Genomic DNA, 24,437 nt, shown 5'->3' on the forward strand with positions numbered 1-24,437 from the left:
CTTATCACGAGAAGGACACATGTTCTCTCTCTCCCTCACTTGTATTTGTTGTCCATTACTCCACATGTTCTCAACTAACCAGAAAATATCCTCAAGGGACACAAAACTGGAAACAGCATCTGGGACTCATCTCAAGGTCTCATCACTAACTCACTGTTGAAGTCACACTCAAAGAGGACGCACAGTGCAGTTCTCAGAGCCTGAGCTGGAGGAAATTTAATCACCAAGGGTGCGTGTACTTTTCTGACTTAAAAGGAAGAAGACCGCTGGCTGACTGTAGGTTCCCATCTCCAAATCCTCAGCCCACCGGTACCAAATCTGGGCAGCAGCCCGGTCTGAGCAGAGGGTGGGGCTCCCTGAGTCAATCAACTGTCCAGCTTCCCCTGCTCAGGGTGAGGCACAATTCCTTTTTTCTCTTCCTGCTACACTTGACCTCACTCGTGGCGGTTTCACCACACACTCAGCCTTCACGCTCCGGGGATCCCGGTAGGTCAGGGAGGGAGTTCCGGGGACAACACTGAACCCACGCAGTCCCCTGTCAGTCAACAAACAAAGCATCTCTGTGTCAGAAGAGACAAGCAGCCGTGCTGCCCTGAGGTGTCTTCTCAAACAGGTGCAGGAGGACCACAGGCAGAGGTGGGCTTACGCAGAGTAGGCTCTACAGGGGCCAGGGCCCAGCTCAGCGCCTGCAACGTTGAAAGAGCTTCAGGCTGCATTGGACATGCAACGCCGATTTCCACAGGTGAATTGTGCCGTCAAAGAAACAAAACCAAAACCAGAGTCTGGTTCTTTCCAGGTTGCTCAAGGGCCGCCAATTCTGAATTCTGAAATTTAACTTAAACTCCAAGTTAGGATACTTACGGTTTATCAAACATGTGGACAGACACGTGGTTTTATATGCCAAGCAGGCACTCAGTATGACTACCACCCTTCTGTGTAATAGGGATTCCTAAAACGCGCTGGGACCCACCCCACCTCCTTGAGTTCCCAGCAACACTGCAAGTCTATGGACTTGAAAGGGACGCGTTTGTGTATCTCCGTGCAGGAAAGCCGCACGGACCTCTCTCAGCCATGTGTGACTTTTTTATCCAGTTAGGACACGTTAAAGCAGATGCATTACTTTTGTGCGAGGCCTTGATTGATCACATCTATTCTGAGATACAAAGAAAATAGCACAGAGTTAAAATCACCGTGATGGGGGCTTCCCTGGTGGCGCAGTGGTGGAGAGTCCGCCTGCCGATGCAGAGGATACGGGTTCGTGCCCCGGTCCGGGAAGATCCCACATGCCGCGGAGCGGCTGGGCCCGTGAGCCACGGCCGCTGAGCCTGTGCGTCCGGAGCCTGTGCTCCGTAACGGGAGAGGCCATAGCAATGAGAGGCCCGCGTACCGCAAAAAAAAAAAAAAAAGCAGCACAGTGCTGGGAAATGCCGTATCCTCAGATTTGGGACCACACGGGCACTTCTCCGGTGACTAATGCCGGCAGGACGCGGCTCCCCACGCCAAAGTGAACCCCCAGACAGAGCAGCAGGGGCAGCTTCCTTGGACCTTCAGACATGGGAGACCCCTGCACCCCAGGACCCTCAGTGCTTTCCTGAGCTTCAACTCTGCTATTCCTACAGGACTCTGTGAGGCAGGCTCTGATCATGGTCCCCTCCCCCCTCTCCCCTCCCCTCCCCTCCCCTCCTCTTCCCTTCCTCCCTCCCTCCCTTCTTTCCACCTATACCTAAGAAAGAGAAGAGAATTAAATACCTAAACCACACAGGGAGTAAGTGGAGAACTCAAATTCAAACCCAGGTCTGTCTCTCTCCAAACCTGAAAGTTGGAGATAAATCTTTTTGGGCCCCCAACCCAGGCCCAGAAGGAGCTGCAAACACAGGCAACTCCTTGCTCTCTGTGACATAAATTCTGCATGCACGTGTGCTGTGTTGAAGATGTACCATGGACAGAGCTCACGCTGCTCCAAGAGAAATTTTTGTCTTCTGCCTACACCAGTGGGCGTGAGAACCTTCCTAAAACAGTTGCACTGGGAGCCAGGAGACGATCTGCCAGGTCACTCCTAGCTTGCAAGCCTTACGCGATTGTACAGTGCTGGTGGCTATGGGCAAATCCTTTCTCTAAAGTACGAGAAGCCCCAGGGAGACGCTCTCCTCTAAAGTTGCCGACAACACGAAAGGCAAGCTAGTAAAGATGGTCAAGTATATTTACAACCGTTATGCGGACGAGCAGATTCCAGGACGATGCATGTTTCAATGGCTACTCACCTTCTATGGGCCCTGCAGAATGCAAGGCACTTCGATACCAAAGTACAACGTCGATCTTAAAAACGTTGTAGATACAAATGGCAGACACCGCCGCGCTGGTCAAAACAAGAAGCCCTCCTATCAAGTAAGCTCGAAAATCTGTAACTACAAATGACAGCAAAAAAAAAAAAGAAAAAAAACCCCAATAAATAATAAAATAATAATAATACAAAGAGTCAATTATACACTTAACTTACACAAGTCCTATTACATACGCCAAATGGGTATTAGATGGCAGAGAGGGGAACACTTAATTATTCCTTTACAGTTAAGTAATAGGTATGGGGAGTAGAATAATTTGGTCTTGACCTTGAATTTGGGGAAGAAAATGTGCTCTTGGGAATCTGGAGAGGGAAATTCTGCAGACCCCCAGCTCCAGACGGTGGATGTGGCATGGCTCTGACCGCAGGAAGACTGCTCACCTATCAAAGCACACGTGGCCAGGTCCTCCTTACTCAACACTAGATTCTCCGTAGGTGGAGCCTGAGAACCTTTACTGGGAAAGTTCCCCAGGTGGTTCTGTTGCATGTTCTTGATTATATTACTGTTATAACCGCCTTCCCAGTTACTCAAACTTGAGCAGCAGGACCCCTGTCATAAATAAAGAACCTTCAGTTGCCTCCCTTGGAAGCCATCTCCGTGGCTTCATAAGGCTGGCCGAGAGCCAGACTCCCACCTCATCCCCTCTGGGCCAGCAGAGGCCAGGCTGGGCCCCCGTCTGCAAGACATGGTCTCAGGAAGGGCGTTTACACCCTGCTCTCTTTTGTGAGCACATTGCCAAGCAATTAAAGCAAAAGCAGTGGGCAAGAGATGACCAAGGAGAAGAACCAGTTTCTCTGTGACTCCAAGTCCCCTCAAAGCATGCTCCTACCTATCTGAAAGGAGGGACAGCACAGCTTTCTGCCTCACCACAGCCCAGAGTGCTGCTGTCAAAGAAGGAGGCTCTGGGAAGGAGAGAACTAGAAAAGAGGAAGTGGGAAAGCAGAAGAGAAATCCTCCCCATTCTTAGAATCCACCGAACATCCACCACTTCCTTCATTGGCCCCCTCCCTGGTCCTCCGGTCCCCACTGGAAAGTGCGTGTGTGTAGGAGGGTGGGCGGGAGGGGGGAGGGGAGCTTACTAAAGAGCTGATCACAACCTGCCCTAGGCCACACCATGTTGCAAACATTTTGCAAAGAAATCTCTATGCGTGCTTGTATGTCTTCAAATACATGGCATAATAAAGCACAATAACTAAAAACACACCCTGTGTCCCCAAAATTAATCCATTGATTAAGTCCCAGCATAGCCAAGTGGATCTGCTCTGCACGCTGATGCCCATTTGGTCCTGACCGTGTGTTTGAACCTCTAGCTTCTATCTGTTGGATGGAATCACCTCCTCCCCACTGCCACCTCCCACTTCTATGCTTTTTACCAGCTCTTGGAGCAACGGTGCCACCTCTCCCCTCGGGAAGACCTGTGTCTGGGGACCTTTACTGTACACATCGGGGATCTTGGCATTACAAATGGTCATGATAAAAAGACCATGGCCACAATATTCATGAGATTCAAAAAGCCTCTGGTAAGTAAACAGGAGTGTTGGCCTGAAATTCTTGGGTTGATCATTCGCTGCATTCAGGAGTGTCGACACCCTCTGCTCTGTAATTGAGCTAAAAGACAATGAAATTCCAACCAGGAAGTTAATGAATAAGTTCAAAGGAAGTTTTGGCTTTGAAACGGAAATAAATGGAAAACTCTGTTGAGACATCAGGTGTCTATTGAAGGCCCTATTTAAGGGGGTATTTACCTCTTGGGTCCACATGGCTACCACCAGCCTTAAACTGAGATGGCAGCTGAGAACAAGTGATTAAAGGAAATTCATAGAAGAGCACACCCAACCCAAACAACTCTCTAGAGAGCCTGCTTCCGATAATCCAAATATGATTCACATCTGAAGGTGTCTTCAACAAAAATCAGGAAGTCCAATGGAGAAGTTGTAACCTACTTCAGGTCCCAAGGAAACCAACAAGAGGCTTGGATTTTTTTTTTTTTTTTTTTGCGGTACGCGGGCCTCTCACTGTTGTGGCCTCTCCCGTTGCAGAGCACAGGCTCCGGACGCGCAGGCTCAGCGGCCATGGCTCACGGGCCCAGCCGCTCTGAGGCATGTGGGATCTTCCCGGACTGGGGCACGAACCCGGGTCCCCTGCATCGGCAGGCGGACTCTCCACCACTGCGCCACCAGGGAAGCCCAAGAGGCTTGGATTTAAGAGAGTTTGTTCCTAAGAATTTAGGGAAAACAAAACAGAGTGCACATGTCCAAATATACATTGCATGTGAGATATGAAATAAGTGTTGATAGGAACAAAGATGAATTAGTAAGTGTAGGTTTCCTAACTAACCTAAAACAAAGGAGATTAAGGACATGTCCCCTCTCCTGTACGATCAGCAGGTGTTAATTGATAACATCATTAGTTGCTCTGAGCCTGGACTTTGCCTCAGAATCCTTCTGAACACAGTGCTTCCACGTGGTTATTACCTATAAGGCAGTATTGACATAGAAATTGACACTGGTCTTCCTCAGTCTAGGTTGGGGCAGACTTCAGTTATAACCACTTCAGGTCTTGTGCAATTTTCAAGGCTTCCCACAATCAGGTTCCCCTCTTTTCTCTGGTGTGGACCCTGAGGCACTCTCTCCAGCAATTTTACTCCTAATGATGTATCACAAAGGAATGCTTCTACATAAGCACCAGGACCAACACACAAGAATTTCCAGAGCATCATGATTTGTTAACAGTCCCAAACTGGAAACAACTCAAATGACCACATAGTTACAGTAGAATGGATACACTGTAACCTAGTTATTCAATGGAACAGGATTCAGCACTGAAAATGAATGAACTTCTGCTACACGCTACATCACCGTCGCCTCAGTGAACCCCGTAAACCTAAGAAGAGAAGCAACACATCAAAGAAAACCTACTATGTAACTCTCTTTATAGAAAGTTCAAAATCTGTCCAGTAAGCAGTTGGAAATGCAGAGGTGCCACATGGGAAGGGAAAATGTCATTGGAGATGTGGAATTTGTTTTCACGCACACAGGGATGACAGTTGAAACCATGAGGAAAAGGGATAGTATCAGAGAGGAGTGTATAGAAAGAGTGGCTCTGAGGATAGAATCACCCAGATGTACCATAGAGGGAGATGGGATGCACATGACTGATTGGGGGAAAGTGATCCCAAACGACTTTCTATGACCTTTCCCGATACATTTAAGAATTGAAAGTTTTTCTCGAGATTATGATTTCATCCTTCACTATTTACTCTCTGGTTCCATCACCTCCAATGGATAATCAACACACTCTGTACAGTGTTAAGTGCACAATCTGTGTACGCACATGGAATTGGAAGCCTTCCTGCTCCGATATCAGAATTCAGCCTCTCCAGATAACTTTACAAAGTTACATGATAAAAATATACATTAGCACTTTATTTTTACATCACATGGTTTATCATAAACAACCTAAAAGCTGAAAATCACAAGTACATGATTATAAAAGTTGAGCAAGCGGGTTTAATAAAGGAATACTTCTGTTTTCTAGAGGTCTGATGCATAAAATCTCAATGCATATTAATAGGGAGCTTTCTAATGACACTGGAGTGAAGCCACAGCCTGACCCCAAGAACATGATCAGACAGGGTATCAGCTTTTATCTAGATTTCATATTGAGTTTCCCTAGTTAATACCACTCTGCTGCCTCACACCAAACATTTAAAGTCACTCCTCTTTCATTTGTGTTTCCTTGCCATCACCTGTAACACTGAGCAGACTGCATCCCACTAGAGTATTACCTGGGAGTTTTAGTATAACGTAAGCTGCAGACACTCCAGCATGGCATGTGAACGGGCGGCCATAATCTTCCATTTTCACTTCTAAGAAGGTTATGTTCACTGTGTAAAACATGTGTCCTTGAGAAACAGTGTAGTTTCTATGAAAGAAGAGCCAGTCATTAATATGTACATGAGTTGTATTTAACCAACATATTTTATAACCTTTTGTCTGGAGAATAAAGTTCGTTCCTGGAGAACACTTGGGGCCATCATTTCACCCTAAATACACCCTGCTGGCTCAATGAGGTGACGGATTGTGTAACACCAAATTTGCATTTTCTTCTGGACGGCGATGCAGAAGTGTAGTCCTTTTAATTAGAGACACCATCCTCAGCCCAAAGGAGCCTTCCCCTATCCCTCTCCACTCATCCTAACCTACCTCCACTGCAAAGCCCAACACAAGTTCTTCTGCCTTTTGGCTTCGTCAGTCTCGTTTCATACCACTCCACTTAAACCACCATAAATTGGGTTTACACCACTCCGTTAGCTAACGATCATGCATCGTCTCTCCCAAGAATCCCCGTGTTGTGGCCATTTTGCTATTTAAGCCTTGAAGGCCTTCCTAAATAGGGATGAGACTCATTGAAAGGAGTAGCGGAGAGAAACCGATCTTGCTTGAAGCCATACTTTGTTGTTTTGCCTCCTCTCTCTATGATCCAAGCAGGATTAATAACATGAGCATCTTCTCTGAACCAGAGGCTTGACCCCACAGTACTGAAAAGGGCTTTGAAAGCTACAACCAAAAGGAGTGAGGGGAGAGACAGTGAAAGCCACCTCAAATAAAGCAGTACCAGCACCAAAATCATTTAGATGGAGAAATTCTTGCTAGGTTTTAGGGAAGCCAGAAAAGCAAAACACCTACTCGATTCCTTCTTGAATTCGTTTAGATTCCTTGTAGTAAACATCGACCAATGTATTATTGACCTTCCAGCAGCGCGGGTTTGTGCTACCCCATGCGTCTGTTATATTGCAGTCCACGATGAGGGTGGAGCCTGTGCAAGCAAATTCGTAAACACACAATGAAAACACTACCAAAGTGACCTGCTTAACAAAGGCACCTTGCTTCTGGGCCTTGAATATATTTCAATGACCAAAAATGTCCCCCTGAGGTCAATGTTCATCTACTGTACATTATTCTCTCCCTGGATGGAGAGAACAAGGACACATGATCTTCCAGGATGCCTATTGTACAGAGACAGGAATAAGCTGTCAAACGTCACCAGCTTGAGACCAATTTCCCCACAATATCAGGGGCACACACACTGCTTCTACTCTCAGTAAACTTAGCAAAGTTTACAAAGTATGTCACACACATATTCTCATTCAGTCTCCTTATCTTTCAGACACTCCTACAAGGCAGAAAAGGGGCAGAGCTATTATCCCCATCTTATAGATGAGAACACTGAGGTTCAGACAGATCAAGTGCTTTGCCCAAGGTCACACCTTAGAGGAAGGAACGAGATGTGACTCTGGTTTCCTAATTCCGAATCCAGTGATATTTCTACTTTAGCATTTGTGGCCCCTATCCTTTCCCTCTTCTCTTTATCCTGCCTCCACACGCATTCAAAAATCATATTAAATAAATTTACATTTCATCTTATTTTGCCCCCAAAGCCTAATAAATTCGATCTATTTACTACATGTAAAAAAATTACTGTACTTCTAACAGTCTACTTTAAGTTTCTTTACTCTAGGTGGTATTTTTTTTTTAATTTGTAAAATATAACACAGTTATGGTAAAAAGTATAGAGTATAAGTGTAAAGTTACTGAATTATTAAAAATCAAATATCCATGTCACCTTCACCTCATCAAGAAAATACTATATGGCCAAAACGCCAGAAGCCGCCCACTTGCTGTCCTTATTTTATATTTTATCACTTCCTACTCATGCCTGAACCCTGGCATCCAATGATCGATGTTTAGTTGGTGATGCTCACCCATGCTGTTGCATGACACCGATGCTGTCACCATAGTCCATACAGACAATGGACCATACTAGTTCTTTTTTTTTTTTTTTACATCTTTATTGGAGTATAATTGCTTTACACTGTTCTGTTAGTTTCTGCTGCATAACAAAGTGAATCAGCTATATGTATACATATAAACCCATATCCCCTCCCTCTTGCATCTCCCTCCCTCCCACCCTCCCTATCCCACCCCTCTAGGTGGTCACAAAGCACCAAGCTGATCTCCCTGTGCTATGCAGCTGCTTCCCAGTAGCTATCTAGTTTACATTTTGTAGCTTATATATGTCCATGCCACTCTCACTTCTTCCCAGCTAACCCTTCCCCCTCCCTGTGTCCTCAAGTCCATTCTCTATGTTGGCATCTTTATTCCTGTCCTGCCCCTAGGTTCATCAGAACCATTTTTGTTTTGGATTCCGTATATATGTGTTAGCACACCGTATTTGTTTTTCTTTATCTGACTTACTTCACTCTGTATGACAGACTCTAGGTCCATCTACCTCACTACAAATAACTCAATTTCGTTTCTTTTTATGCCTGAGTAATATTTCATTGTATATATGTGCCACATCTTCTTTATCCATTCATCTGTCGATGGACACTTAGGTGGCTTCCATGTCCTGGCTATTGTAAATGCAGCGAACATTTGGTGCATGTATCTTTTCGAATTATGGTTTTCTCAGGGTATATGCCCAGTAGTGGGATTGCTGGGTCATATGGTAGTTCTATTTTTAGTTTTCTAAGGAACCTCCATACTGTTCTTCATAGTGGCTGTATCAATTTACATTCCCACCAACAGTGCAGGAGGTTTCCGTTTTCTCCACACCCTCTCCAGCATTTATTGTTTGTAGAATTTTTGTTGATTGCCATTCTGACCGGTGTGAGGTGATACCTCATTGTGGTTTTGATTTGCCTTTCTCTAATGATTAGTGATGTTGAGCATCCTTTCATGTGATTGTTGACAATCTGCATATCTTCTTTGGAGAAATGTCTGTTTAGGTCTTCTGTCCATTTTTGTATTGGGTTGTTTGATTTTTTGATATTGAGCTGCATGAGCTCCTTGTATATTTTGGAGATTAATCCTTTGTCAATTGCTTTGTTTGCAAATATTTTCTCCCATTTTGAGGGTTGTCATTTCATCTTGTTTATGGTTCCCTTTGCTGTGCAAACCTTTTAAATTTCATTAGGCCCCATTTATTATTATTATTTTTTTAATTTCCATTACTCTAGGGGGAAGGTGAAAAAGGATCTTGCTGTGATTTACATCATAGAATGTTCTGCCCATGTTTTCCTCTAAGAGTTTGATAGTGTCTGGCCTTACATTTAGGTCTTTAATCCATTTTGAGTTTATTTTTGTGTATGGTGTTAGGAAGTATTCTAATTTCATTCTTTTACATGTAGCCGTCCAGTTTTCCCAGCACCACTTATTGAAGAGGCTGTCTTTTCTCCATTGTATATTCTTGCCTCCTTTGACAAAGATAAGGTAACCATATGTGTGTGGGTTTATCTCTAGGCATTCTATCTTGTACCATTGATCTATATTTCTATTTTTGTGCCAGTACCATACTGTCTTGATTACTGTAGCTTTGTAGTATAGTCTGAAGTCAGGGAGCCTGATTCTTCCCACTCCGTTTTTCTTTCTCAAGATCGCTTTGGCTATTTGGGTTCTCTTTGTTTTCATACAAACTGTGAAAAAATTTTTTTTCTAGTTCCGTGAAAAATGCCATTGGTAGTTTGAGAGGGATTACACTAAATCTGTAGATTGCTTAGGGTAATACAGTCATTTTCACAATATTAATTCTTCCAATCCAAGAACATGGTATATCTCTCCATCTGTTTGTATTGTCTTTAATTTTTTTCATCAGTGTTGTAGTTTTCTGCATACAGATCTTTTGTCTCCTTAGCTAGGTTTATTCCTGGGTATTTTATGCTTTTTGTTGAAGTGGTGATTGCGAGTGTTTCCTTAATTTCTCTTTAAGATTTTTCATTTTTAGTGTATAGGAATGCAAGAGATTTCTGTGCATTAATTTTTTATCCTGCAACTTTACCAAATTCATTGATTAGCTCTAGTAGTTTTCTGGTAGCATCTTTAGGATTCTCTATGTATAGTATCATGTCATCTGCAAACAGTGACAGTTTTACTTCTTCTTTTCCAATCTGTATTCCTTTTATTTCTTTTTCTTCTCTGATTGCTGTGGCTAAAACTTCCAAAACTCTGTTGAATAATAGTGGTGAGAGTGGACATCCTTGTCTTGTTCCTGATCTTAGAGAAAATGCTTTCAGTTTTTCACCATTGAGAACAATGTTGGCTGTTGGTTTGTCATATATGGCCTTTATTATGTTGAGGTAGGTTCCCTCTATGTCCACTTTCTGGAGAGTTTTTATCATAAATGGGTGTTGAATTTTGTCATAAGCTTTTTCTGCAACTGTTGAGATTATCACATGGTTTTTATCCTTCAATTTGTTAATATGGTGTATCACATTGATTGATTTGCATATATTGCAAATCCTTGCATTCCTGGGATAAACCACACTTGGCCATGGTGTATGATACTTTTAATGTGCTGTTGCATTCTGTTTGCTTGTATTTTATTGAGGATTTTTGCATCTATGTTCATCAGTAATATTGGCCTGTAGTTTTCTTTTTTGTGACATCTTTGTCTGATTTTGTTATCAGGGTGATGGTGGCCTCATAGAATGAGTTTGGGAGTGTTTCTTCCTCTGCAATTTTTTGGAAGAGTTTGAGAAGAATGGGTGTTAGCTCTTCTCTAAATGTTTGATAGAATTCCCTGTGAAGCCATCTGGTCCTGGGTTTTGTTTGTTGGAAGATTTTTAATCACAGTTTCAATTTCAGTGCTTGTGATTGGTCTGTTCATTTTTTCTATTTCTTCCTGGTTCAGTCTTGGAATGTTGTACTTTTCTAAGAATTTGTCCATTTCTTCCAGGTTGTCCCTTTTATTAACATATAGTTGCTTGTAGTAGTCGCTCATGATCCTTTGTATTTCTTCAGTGTCAGATGTTACTATTTTTTCATTTCTAATGCTATTGATTTCAATCTTCTCCCTTTTTTCTTGATGAGTCCGGGTAATGGTTTATCAATTTTGTTTATATTCTCAAAGAACCAGCTTTTAGTTTTATTGATGTTTGTTATTGTTTTCTTCATTTCTTTTCATTTATTTCTGATCTGATCTTTATGATTTCTTTCATTCTGCTAACCTTGGGTATTTTTTGTTCTTCTTTCTCTAATTGCTTTAGATGTAAGGTTAGGTTGTTTATTTGAGATCTTTTCTTGTTTCTTGAGGTAGGATTGTAGTGCTATAAACTTCCCTCTTAGAACTGCTTTTGCTGCATCCCATAGGTTTTCTGTCGTCATGTTTTCACTGTCATTTTTTTCCAGGTATTTTTTGATGTCCCCTTTGATTTCTTCAGTGATCTCTTAGTTATTTAGTAGTGTCTAGTTTAGCCTCCATGTGTTTGTAGTTTTTACAGTTTTTTTTCCTGTAATTGATAACTAGTCTCATAGCATTGTCATCGGAAAAGATATTTAATAGTATTTCAATTTGCTTAAGTTTACCAAGGCTTGATTTGGGACCCAAGATATGATCTATCCTGAAGAATGTGCCATGAGCAACTGAGAAGAAAGTGTATTCTGTTGTTTTTGGATGGAAGGTCCTATAAATACCAATTAAGTCCATCTGGTCTAATGTGCATTAAAGTTGTGTTTCATTATTTATTTTCATTTTGGATGATCTGTCCATTGGGGTGTTAAAGTCTCCTACTATTATTGTGTTACTGTCGATTTCCCCTTTTATGTCTGTTAGCATTTGTCTTCTGTATTGAGGTGCTCCTATGTTGGGTGCATAAATATTTACAATTGTTATATATTTTTCTTGGATTGATCCTTTGATCATTATGTAATGTCCTTCTTTGTCTCTTGTAATAGTCTTTATTTTAAAGCCTATTTTTTCTTATATGAGTATTGCTACTTCATCTTTCTCTTGATTTCCATTTGCATGGAATACCTTTTTCCATCCCCTCACTTTCAGTCTGTATGTGTCCCTAGGTCTGAAGTTGGTCTCTTGTAGACAACATATATACAGGTCTTGTTTTTGTATCCATGCAGATAGTCTGTGTCTTTTGGTTGGAGCATATAAGCCATTTACATTTAAGGTAAGTATTTATATGTATTTTCCTATGACGATTTTCTTAATTGTTTTGGGTTTGTTTTTGTAGGTCTTTTCCTTCTCTGTGTTTCCCTCCTAGAGAAGTTCCTTTACCATTTGTTGTAAAGCTGGTTTGGTGGTGCTGAATTCTCTTAACTTTTGCTTGTCTGTAAAGGTTTTAATTTCTCCACTGAATCTGAATGAGATCCTTGCTGGGTAATCTCGGTTGTAGATTTTCCCCTTTTATCACTTTAAATGTGTCCTGCCACCCCCTTCTGGCTTGCAGAGTCCTGCTGAAAGATCAGCTATTAACCTTATGGGGATTCCCTTGTATGTTATTTGTTGCTTTTCCCTTGCTGCTTTTAATATTTTTTCTTTGTATATAATATTTGATAGTTTGATTAATATGTGTCTTGGCATGTTTCTCCTTGGGTTTATCCTGTATGGGATTCTCTGTGCTTCCTGGACTTGATTGACTATTTCTTTCCCATATTAGGGAAGTTTTCAATAATCTCTTCAAATATTTTCTCAGACCCTTTCTTTTTCTCTTCTTCTGGGACCCTTATAATTCGAATGTTGGTGTATTTAATGTTGGTCCAGAGGTCTCTGAGATTGTCCTCAATTCTTTTTTCTTTATTCAGCTCTGCAGAAGTTATTTCCACTATTCTGTCTTCCAGGTCACTTATCCGTTCTTCTGCCTTAGTTATTCTTCTATTGATTCCTTCTATTTTTAATTTCATTTGTTGTGTTGTTCATCATTACTTGTTTGCTCTTTAGTTCTTCTAATTCCTTATTAAACATTTCTTGTATGTTCTCCATTCTATTTCTGAGATTTTGGATCATCTTTACTATCATTACTCTGAATTCTTTTTCTGGTAGACTGCTTATTTCCTCTTCATATATTGGTCTGGTGGGTTTTTACCTTGCTCCTTCATCTGCTGCATATTTCTCTGTCTTCTCATTTTGCTTAACTTACTGTGTTTGGGGTCTCCTTTTCACAGCCTGCAGGTTCGTGGCTCCTCTTGTTTCTGGTGGGTTAGGTTGGTTCAGTGGCTTGTGTAGGCTTCCTTGTGGGGGGGTTTGGTGTCTGTGTTCTAGTGGGTGGGCTGAATCTTCTCTTTCTGGTGGGCAGAGCCGTGTCCAGTGGTGTGTTTTGGGTGGTCTGTGAATTTAGTATGACTTTCGGCAGCCTGTCTGCTAATGGGTGGGGTTATGTTCCTGTCTTGCTAGTTGTTTGGCATGGGATGTCCAGCACTGGGGCTTGCTGGCCATTGGATGGAGCTTGTTTTTAGTGTTGAGACAGATCTCTGGGAGAGCTCTCACCAATTAATATTACATGGGGCCAGGTGGTCTCTGGTTGTCCAACATCCTGGACACGGCTCTCCCACCTCGGAGGTCCAGGCCCAACACCCAGCTGGAGCACCAAGACCCTGCTAGCCACACAGCACAGAATAAAAGGAAGGTTAAAAAAAAAAGAACAGACAGAACCCCAAAACAAATGATAAAAGCAAAACTAAACAGGCAAAATCACAGAAACATACATACACACACACACACTCACAAAAAGAAAAAAAAAAAAACCCAAACAGACAGAACCCCAAGACAAACAGTAAGAGCAAAACTAAACAGACAAAATCACACAAAGAAACATACACACAGACACTCAGAAAAAGAGAAAAAAAAAAAGGAAGAGAGCAACCAAACCAATAAACAAACCCACAGATGAAAACAAACACTAAAAACTAAACTAAGATAAACATAAAACCAAAAACAAATCAAATGCAGAAAGCAAACCCTGAGTCCACAGTTGCCCCCAATGTCCTCCGCCTCAATTTTGGGAACACTTGTTGTCTATTCAGGTATTCCACACATGCAGGGTTTACCAAGCTGATTGTGGGGATTTAGTCCACTGCTTCTGAGGCTGCACAGTGAGATTTCCTTTCTCTTCTTTGTTCACACAGCTCCTGGGGTTCAGCTTTGGTTTTGGCCCTGCCTCTGCATGTAAGTCACCTTCAGGCATCTGTTCCCCACCCAGACAGGACAGGATTAAAGCAGTGGCTGATTAGGGCTCTCTTGCTCACTCAGGCCGGGGAGAGGGTGGGGTATGGTAGTCACAAATGGGATGCTGGGAGTGCCTGCAGTGGCAGAGGGCAGTGTGATGTTGCAACAGCCTGAGGTGCACCGTGTGTTCTCCTGGGGAAGTTGACCCTGGATCACAGGAGCCTGGCAGTGGTGTGCTGCATAGGTTCCTTTGAGGGTGTGGGTAGTGACCTGTGCTTGCACACGGGACTCTTGATGGCAGTGGTGGCAGAGGTAGCAGTCTGTGCCCACCTCTGACATCCAAGATGATAGCTGTGGCTCGTGCTCATCTCTGGAGCTCCCTTAGGCAGTGCTTTGCAGTGTCTGCAGTCTCACGGAGTAGGAAGCCCTTCTCCTCATGCACTCCGAAACAATGGTCTCTTGCCTCTCCGGCAGGTCCAGACTTTTTCCCGGGCTCCCTCCCGGCTAGCCGTGGTGCACTAACCCCCTGCAGGCTGTGTTCACGCTGCCAACCCCAGTCCTCTCCCTGTGCTCCAACCGAAGCCTGAGCCTCAGGTCCCAGCCCCCGCCTGCCCCGGCTGGTGAGCAGACAAGCCTCTCAGGCTGGTGAGTGCTGGTCGGCACCGATCCTCTGTGCGGGAATCTCTCCACTTTGCCCTCCACACCCCTGTTGCTGTGCTCTCCTCTGTGGCTCCAAAGCTCCCCACCCCATCCCTGCCAGTGAGGGGGCTTCCTAGTGTGTGGAAACTTTTCCTCCCTCACAGCTCCCTCCCAGACGTGCAGGTCCCATCCCTATTCTTTTGTCTCTTCTTTTTCTTTTTTCTTTTGCCCTACCCTTGTATGTGGGGATTTTCTTGCCTTTTTGGAAGTCTGAGGTCTTCTGCCAGCGTTCAGTAGGTGTTCTGTAGGAGTTGTTCCACACATAGATGTATTTTTGATGTGTTTGTGGGGAGGAAGGTGATCTCCACATCTCACGCTGCCACCATCTTGAAGGTCTCCAACATACTAGTTCTTATTCATTTCTCTTACTGTTGCTATAAATGCACTGGCATGGTTTCTATTATTTACCTCCTATGCCTATGGCCTATTTGAACTCTCTTCTCTTCTGCATGTCTCCCAGGTCACATGTGTATATACACCCGTGTACATGATGAGTATACACCCGTGTACATAATGAGTATACAGAATTATCTACCAGTAAAATTGGGAGATCATAGATTATGCCTAGCTCCAACTTGAAATGACATGCCAAGCTGTTTTCTAATAGTTGTACCACCTGACACTTCCACCAGCAGTGTGAGAGTTCCTGTTACTGCACAGACTCCGTGATGCCTGGGCTTGTCAGTCTATTTACTTTAGCCATCTTTATGTATGTGTCCTGATATCACCTCGTGAACTTAAGTTACATCTCCCTAGATTGCACCTGATCGAGCACCTTTTTAACCTTTTTATTGGCTGTGTTGATATCCTCTACTTGAGCTGTCTGTCCAGGTGGTTTGTCTGTCCTCCCACCGGGTGGCCTTCTTCTCATTATTTTGGAGGAGCTTGGGCTAGACCCTGCATACAAGACCTTTGCTCACTTATTTCAAGTATCTTCTTCTACTCTGTGGCTTGTCTGTCCACTCTCTGAATAAATAGAAGTCCTTATTTCTAATGTAGCCTCATTTACCAATTTTTTCCTTCAATACTAGTAATTTGTATGTTCTTCGTTTTTTTAATCTTTCCTTACCCCAAATCATAAAGGTATTTTTCTAGAAATGTGTGGTTTTGACTTTCATATTTAGGTCTACAATTCACCTGAAATTATTTTTATAAAAGGCACGAGAAAGGGGGAAAGTTTTGTCTTATTCTATATTACATCTAATTGTCTAGGACCATTTATTGAGAAGACTGCACTTTCCCTATTCCTCTGTAGTGTCAGCTTTGTCAAAACCAAGTGCTTTGCATGAATGGATCTATTTCTGGGCCTTCAATTCTGTTCTATTGTCAATCCTCATACCAGGACTAGAGTGTCTAAATTACCATAGCTTTTTAGCAAATCTTGAAATCTGGTGTCACTCATCCTCCCATTCAGTTCTTCTTCATTGAAAGTGTCTTAACTATTATTCAATCTTTGAGTTTTCATACCAATGTTATAATCAATATATCAAATTCTGCAAAAACCAAAATCTGTTAAGATTCTGACTGTCTTCTTCCTCAAAACAAAGAAAAAGTGTTCAATAATTCAGTCTTGACTGTGGTGTTTCTATAGGTTTTTAAAAATAGATTTTTAAAAATCAGATTAAGGACATTCCCTTCTATTCTTAATAAAAGAGTTGTTTTTTTAAAATAATGAATTCCTAGTTCAAGTTTTCTAAATGACTTTTTTGTATCTATAAGGTAAGTGTATTATTTTTCTCCTTTAGTTTGTTTATGCAAAATAAAAGAGTGAATTATCTAATATGAAACAACCTTGTATTGCTCCGTATAACCCCAATTTAGTCTTTTATGCATGTTGTTAAAATTAATTTGCTTTCATTTTTCATCTGTGTTTATGAATGAGAGTTGGCCTGAAATTTTCCTTTGTAATAATGTCCTGGACTTCCCAGGTAGTGCAGTAGTTGAGAACCCACCTGCCAATGCAGGGGACACAGGTTCAATCCCTGGTCCAGGAAGATCCCACATGCCACAGAGAAACTAAGCCCATGCACCACAACTACTGAGCCTGTGTTCTACAGCCTGTGAGCCACAACTACAGAGCCTGTGCACTACAACTACTGAAACCTGCATGCCTAGAGCTCGTGCTCCACAACTAGAGAAGCCACCGCAGTGAGAAGCCCATGCACCACTGTGAAGAGTAGCCCCAGCTCGCCGCAACTAGAGAAAGCCTGTGCACAGCAATGAAGACCCAATGCAACCAAAAATAAATTTAAAAAAAATTAATAATGTCCTTGTTGGGTTTGGGTGTCAAGGTTTTCCTGACCTTACAAAATGAGATAAGGACTATTTCCTCTTTTACTTCTCTCTGAAACAATTTGTTGAAAATTGATGTTATCTCTTTATTAAATGTTTTGTAGAATTCACCAGTAAAACCAACTGAATCTGGAATTTTGTTTGTGGGAAGATTTTAAATTTATTTAATAGTTATATGATTATCTTCCTCTCTCATGGCTTATATTTTCTTTCTAATTATCTAAACACAATGGCTAGAATTTTCAAAGACAGGAGAGGGCAACAACGTTAATTAAGAGAGTTAATAACAGGTATGTTTATCCTTTCTAGGTGTTTATGAAATCCACTAGGGTATTCACATGGTGAGTGATATGTAGACAACTATCTTTTATTATGGGCATTATTATTTCTTTGAAAATTCAGAAGAACTAAAGAACTCTCCTTGAAACTTGTGGGTCCAGAGCCTTTTAAGTACTGAGTAGATTTCATCTCCTTTCCATGTGTTGCTTTGTAAGCTTTCTCATTTCTGTCTTTAACGTTTGAGTTTCTCTGCATTGGGGCGGATTAGATTTGCTGGAGGTTCCTCTTCTTTTTCTATTCCACCCCACCCCCGCCCCAACCCTTCTATCCCAGAACCAACTTTGGAATTTATCAATTCTATTTGTTGGTTGTTTTCCTTATAATAACTTTATAATTTTTTACGCCTATCTTTTTTATTTCCTTCCATGGAGTTGTTTAGTTGCTCTTTTTTATAGAGTTAAATGGTTAGATGATGGATTTTAATGTTTTCTACACTTATTATTAATCATAATGATATTTAAAGATACACGCTTGTTTAGAACTCACCATTGGTCACATTCCATGAAATCTGATATGTTCTCTCTGCCATTATTTTCTAAATATTCTGTACCAATGGCTTTGGCTTAATCTAACCAAGAAAGGAAATACTTAGAAGCTAAATTTATTGTTATTTTTTTTAATTAGCGGATTTATTTTTTGTTGGGTTTATCATTGTTTTGACTTTAGCTGTAAATTTCTAGATTACCTACATGGGGATTATACCACGTGGTCTGTATAATTTCCTTTTTTGGGTCTCTGAGTTTCTCATAGATGTTTATGAGTGCTATCCATTAAATACATTATTCTTAATATATTACTAGAGTATTTTAGATCCTTATTTGACTAGCAAATTTGTCAAAGCCAGAGTATGTTAAAATCTCCCACTATAACTGAAACTATTGTACTGTCTTGTTGTATTGTCCTTGTATCTCTGAGAGTTTAGCTTTATATATTTTATTTTGATGCATGGCTATTTGACACATAAACATTTTTATTTGGGGAAGGATAATTTTTATTAGTATAAAATGATTCAATTTGTCATTTAATTTTTTGCATTGAAAGATATATTATCAGATTGAAAGATTAATGTTGTGAATCTGATTTCTTTGTATTGCTATTGTATGCAAATCTTATGCATATCTTGCTTATGCACTGATTTTTAACCTTCTAGGACATGTATTTTTAGATCTGTGTATTTTGAGGAGAGCATAAAATTGGATTTTAATATTTGACTCAACCTGAACATCTGCCTTTTTTTTTTAATTTTTTAATTTTTTGGTTGCATTGGCTGTTCGTTGCTGCACGCGGGCTTTCTCTAGTTGCAGCAAGTGGGGGCTACTTTTCGTTGTGGTGCACGGGCTTCTCATTGCAGTGACTTCCCTTGTGGAGCATGGGCTGTAGGTGGGTGGGCTTCAGTATTTGTACAGAGTGGGCTCAGCAGTTGTGGCTCACAGGCTCTAGAGCTCAGGCTCAGTAGATGTGGCACATGGGCTTAGTTGCCCCATGGCATGTGGGATCTTCCCAGACCATGGATTGAACCTGTGTCCCCTGCATTGGCAGGAGGATTCTTAACCACTGCACCACCAGGGAAGTCCCGAGCATCTGTCTTTTAATAAAAACTTTGTTTAATTTATTTTTTCTTTAGAAGGTACTCAACACATTTTTACCTTACTAGTGATTACCTTTAAATTTTAAAAAATTATTTGAGTCCCTTTTTCTCCACTTAGATCACAAACTGAGGCAGTGTTTATTGATCCCTTCCTATGTAAAATAAGGAAAATAACATGATAACTTCCCCTACTCCTTTCATATCCTTCCTAGTGTGAGATAATATAACCCAGGACTCTTGATCAACATTACTTAATAGTAGTTTGATATTACATATCATGTCTTTCAGGAAGGATTTGTCTTTGCGTGAACAGATTTACAGTAATCTTTCAGACGCATAGTGATTGCAGCCAGACCTTTCATAGCACAACCTCCCCAGCCTTCTGCTCTGTGATTTTTTATTTTGATACCTCTCCTGATGAACTCAGGTATATCCAAAGCTGGAAACTGGATACACCTGTGTGGGATTTGTCTTCCTTCCTGAAATTCAAAAACATTCACAAGGATGTGTGGACTTACTGATTCCTGCCCTTCGGATTTCAGTGGCTTCAATAAGTTTACTCACCAAGTTTTACTTCAATTGAATTATTTTTTGGATAAATGATCTTAGGGATTCTTCTTCCATTTCCCACTTTTTCTGCTAAGAAATCATACCCACATGAAATTGTGTTAGAAACATTCCCAACTACTTGAATGCAGTAATAACATAAAGAAAACCTGGTACTGAGCAGACCTTCAATAAACATTGGTCAAGAAAAAACAATACCCATGATGTGACAAAGTATCACTCCATAAGTGCATAGTTTTCAACCAGAAATAATTGAATTGCTAAGGGGAAAATCTAAAAGCTGGGCTACCAAGAATGTTCACATCATCATTATATATTTGACATAAATATAAACTGATGAGATTGTGTAATAACTTCTCATTGCCTAGTCATTCAGTACACGTCTTAAGCACTGGTGATAAGCAAAGCTCTGGCCTGGGTCCTAGACAGAAAGAAACAGTGACCCTAATGGTCTGTCCTCAGTTCCACTCCTCCATCCTCCAACCCTGCTATTCCATATTCTTCGCAGACCTTCCTTATTCTTCAGCTTTTTCATCCCTCTCCCCCACTTTATAACTGCCTTCCTTGTATTGACTCCCCACCCCTTTGTCTTTCTCCACACCTTCCCTCCCCCATTTGTCTACCAATATTTAGCAATCACCCTCTGGATCCCACATTTCTCCTCTCCATTTGGGGTGCGAGGTGAAAAAGTTATAAGAGGGAAGCTATAAAAATGCAAAACCATATGTCCTTTGTGGTGGCAATAATATTTGCACATTCTACAAACTATTCAAATTCAGTACAGTAAGTCCTCTGCATACAAACCTTCAAGTTGTGAACTTTCAAAGATGCTAACTTGCGTTTGCGTGTCCACATGAAGTTAGTTCATGTGTCTGGCATACATTGTCACATGTGTGCAACTTCTACAAGTGGTTGTGCTTTTGTGTACTTTACTGTACAGTACTGTATAAAGTAGAGTATCTTTATTTCAAGCCCGGGATGTCCAGAAGCAAGTGTAAAAGCAGCGGTGATGTAGCTGGTACTTTCCTGTTCACTCGATGCCAGCCCCTGTATGCCAGCTCTCATACTGTACAACTGTACTTTTCAAGGTACTGTACTGTAAGATTAAAAGTGTTTTCTTTATTTTGTGTGTTTGTTTTTTACGTATTATTTTTGTGAAAATTATTATAAACCTATTACAGTACAGTACTATATAGCCGATTGTGTTAGTTGGGTACCTAAGCTAACTTTGTTGGACCTACAAACATGCTCTTGGGATGGAACTTGTTCTTATGTAGGGGGCTTACTGTATGTCCCAAACAGAAGTCATCACCAGCCAGTTAATATACCATCTCCCACTCAATCACACACATAGAAAATCTAGATGTCATTCTAAGTAACAGCTTTCCTCCCACCCTCTTCATAGGATCATCACCCAGCCAAACTAATTTTACCTCTTAGCATTTCTCAGTCTGTGCCTCTTTCTTTACACCTAAACCCTAGTTTCTACTCTCTACTCTTTCCCTAGGCACTCTCATTCACATCCACCTCTTCAATTATCGTCTAAAGTTCAATGACTTTGCAAGGTGTAACTCTAAGCTCCAGACCCATATAGGCCATGACCTACTTGACGTCTCAAGTCACCAAGTACTCAGCTCACCCATGACCAAACTCATGATCTCACTCTTAAATCCAGTTTTCCTCCAGAGTTATCTTTTTTCCTTGAATCGTATCACCATCCAAAAGGCCTAGCTTCCTGGATCTTGCCATATCTCTCACCCCACATTCAATCTGACACCAAGACCTGTGGATTTTACCTCCTAGAATGCCTGGAGTCCATCCACCTGTGCCTAGCTGATGTCTCACCAGCATTTCTGCACCTGTCTCCTAACTGCCATTCTTACCTATAGGGATCGTTCTGTGCACAGTGGCCACAGTGAGCTCTCAGAAACATGTTACACCATGCTACTCTCCTGCTCTCAACTGCTCTGGCTGCTTCCCATTGTTCTTAGGAGAAAATCCATGCTTCCCACACTGGACTGAATGTTCCTACCTAACGTTGGCCCCTGACTGCTTCTCCAACCTCTTTGCCTACTGTGATCTCCCTTATTCAGCATCATCCCACCAACCTACCTACTTCCCATCCTTCAGACATACCATGGTCTGACTTATTGTAGGGCCTTCACTTTGGCTGCCCCCTCAGTCTAGAAAAAACCTCACTCGTTTCAGCAGTTAATGCTTCCTGACCATCAGCATCACTATTATTGGGAAGCTTTCCCTGACCCACTTCCTTCTCAACAGATCCTTGTCTGTTTGATATCACATTTTCCTTTCTGCTCAGACTCCAAAGCTCCATCCAGGCAGCGGTCATGGCTGTTTGCCTCACCATCATGTTCTCCCTGCCCAGCACAGGACCTGACCTTGATGGGCACTCAGTAAAGGGTCACTAAATTACTGCCTGAAGAATCTCCTACCACTTCCAGCGAAGTTCAGATGGTTACATCCAGATGTTGCAGCAGCCTCCTAAGTGGTCTCCAGGCCTCAAGACCTCCTTCAACTCCTGCTCAAACCATCTTAGGACTGATCTCATCCATCACAAATGCAGCCTCATGGCTCTGCATTTACACTCATCCAAGGGCTCTTCAGGGCTTCATGGTAAAACCTGCGTATAATCAGACCCCTCGACCTTTCCCCTGTTTAACTCCATGACTACAGTTCCCACCACTCCTCAGCTCACAGCTTTTTATGCTCTAACAAAATTACTTTTAGATCCAACATAAACTATCATGGTAGACGCTTCTATGCTTTGCCTTAGACACTTCTCTCTGCCCCTCCTCCCTCTTCTTTACTTCTGTAAACCCTGCTCGTCCTTCAAAATTCAGCTGAGAAGACATTTCCTCTTGGAAAGCTTCCAAGACCATTTATTTACTTGCCACCTATGCAGCTACTTCTGATTTTTTTTTCCTGCTCCCCTGGACACTGTCTATAACACTCTCCTTACCACATAATGTTAAGATGACCCATTTACATTTCTAGCACCACTACAACCAGGCTGAGAGCTTCTCAAATACAAGAAAGAATTTTTTTAATTTTTTAATTATAGGTTTTAACAATTTTTGGCATATAGCAGATTATAAATAAACATTTATTACAATGACATAAAATACAGATTATTGGACTCAATGATCTCTTAAGGTATTCTTCATTTTGCCTTTGAAATTCCATCTTATAAAGAATTCCCTCAGCCACCAATGTAAGACTAGAGCATAAGATCATTGAGGTCTTCATGTCTGCCCTTTACTGAATACCTATACTTCGCCAGGCACCCTGGGTGCTACTCCATAGACATGATCTCATTTAATTTTCATGAATAAACCAATAATTTTAGTATTCCTTTTTTTCAGATGAGAAAACTAAACAGCCCATGCCCTTTTGCCCCACTCTTCCTACCCTCTGATTCTAATAATGACGTGTTTGAGGGACTGCTAACCCTCAGGAAAATCAAGATCGGGAATCCCTTCTGCCCAAAGCCAACCTCTCACGCAAAGCCAAGAGGCAGTCAAGGTGATGGGTAAGAGTGTACTTACTGATGTTCACAGAAATGCTATTTAAAACAGTGTGCTGCTGCTTTGCATATGTGAGCGTGGCTTGACACGCATAGTTCCCTCCATCCTCTGTCGAGACATTCTTCACTAAAAGCTTCTTTCTCCGAGAAATGAATCGTTCTCCTTCAATCTCTTTACAGTCCTAAATTTTAAAAATATATTTTTCATTTCAAAGAGTATTTTGGGGTATCAGTTACATTCCTAGTTAGCACCATTCTATCAACCATGGGGAGACAAGAAACCTATGTGATCTCTAGACCTTAGGTAATTTACAATCTAATTGAAGACATATGTATATTTATATAAGATATGTACATATCTCCCCAGAAAACTGATAAAGAATATTCTACAGGTTACAGTGAGAGCTATAAATATGAGGTATACTGGGAGTTGAGAGGAGAGAGGCCTATGAAGGCTGGAAGGAAGACTTTATGGAGAAGGATTGGACCTAGTCCATAAAGGAGTCTGGTAGGAGGATGTGAACAAGCAGGAAGGTCCTCCACTTCTCTCAATGGACCACCGTCTAATGGCACCAAGCCCCTTTGCAAGACTGCAAGCCCAGGTGAATAAGGACTGCATCCTCTGTGTTACAGGTCCAATCACACCTTCTCCACCTATCAGGGGTTGGACTTTGCCGAGGTCCAAAATAACTTCACCAACCTTCTGTCTGGAGGCCTGAGCAATAGTCAAAGTACGTGGCAAGGTTAAGGGGAGCAGATATCACGTCACTTCTTAAGTCACCCAGGCTTCCACTGCATCAACAAGGAAATGGCCTCACACAAAACCAACTTGAAGGCTGGTTAGTCTCAGGAAGGCCTTTCTCATTGTTCTCCTCAGTTTCCACCCAGAGGGCAAGCCTCACCATTCATCTGTCCTGTCATAAGCTCACATTCTCATGTGAATCGTTTTTTCCATCTCAGAGGCCCACTCCTGAACTCTTTCTCAAACCTTTTCCTGTTTCTTCAGGAAGTGCCAATCTACAAAATAACATCTGGGATAACTGAGTCCATTTATTCACTCAAATATTTTTCTTGCTCTTTGCTAGCATTGTGAGAGGCCCTGATCATGCAG

At 41.7% G+C, this 24,437-nt stretch overlaps 1 protein-coding gene across 5 annotated transcripts in view; it reads right to left on the bottom strand.

Annotated features, from left to right (window-relative positions):
* The window catches only part of IL1RL2 (interleukin 1 receptor like 2), a 49,371-nt gene that overhangs the window by 8,819 nt on the left and 16,115 nt on the right, over positions 1-24,437 (bottom strand). For 3 of the 5 annotated variants that reach the window (XM_060169638.1, XM_060169637.1, XM_060169636.1), the window contains exons 5-9: positions 23,349-23,508; positions 19,780-19,854; positions 7,031-7,160; positions 6,130-6,266; positions 2,262-2,405 (exon numbers count right to left, since the gene is read on the bottom strand). In XM_060169638.1, coding sequence (XP_060025621.1) covers positions 2,262-2,405; positions 6,130-6,266; positions 7,031-7,160; positions 19,780-19,854; positions 23,349-23,508 — 646 coding nt within the window. The remainder of the gene's footprint in view (positions 1-2,261; positions 2,406-6,129; positions 6,267-7,030; positions 7,161-19,779; positions 19,855-23,348; positions 23,509-24,437) is intronic. The other 2 variants (XM_060169639.1, XM_060169640.1) reach the window with 2 other exon arrangements.

The sequence above is a fragment of the Lagenorhynchus albirostris genome, chromosome 13 (assembly GCF_949774975.1).
Source record: "Lagenorhynchus albirostris chromosome 13, mLagAlb1.1, whole genome shotgun sequence".
Lineage (NCBI taxonomy): Eukaryota > Metazoa > Chordata > Mammalia > Artiodactyla > Delphinidae > Lagenorhynchus > Lagenorhynchus albirostris.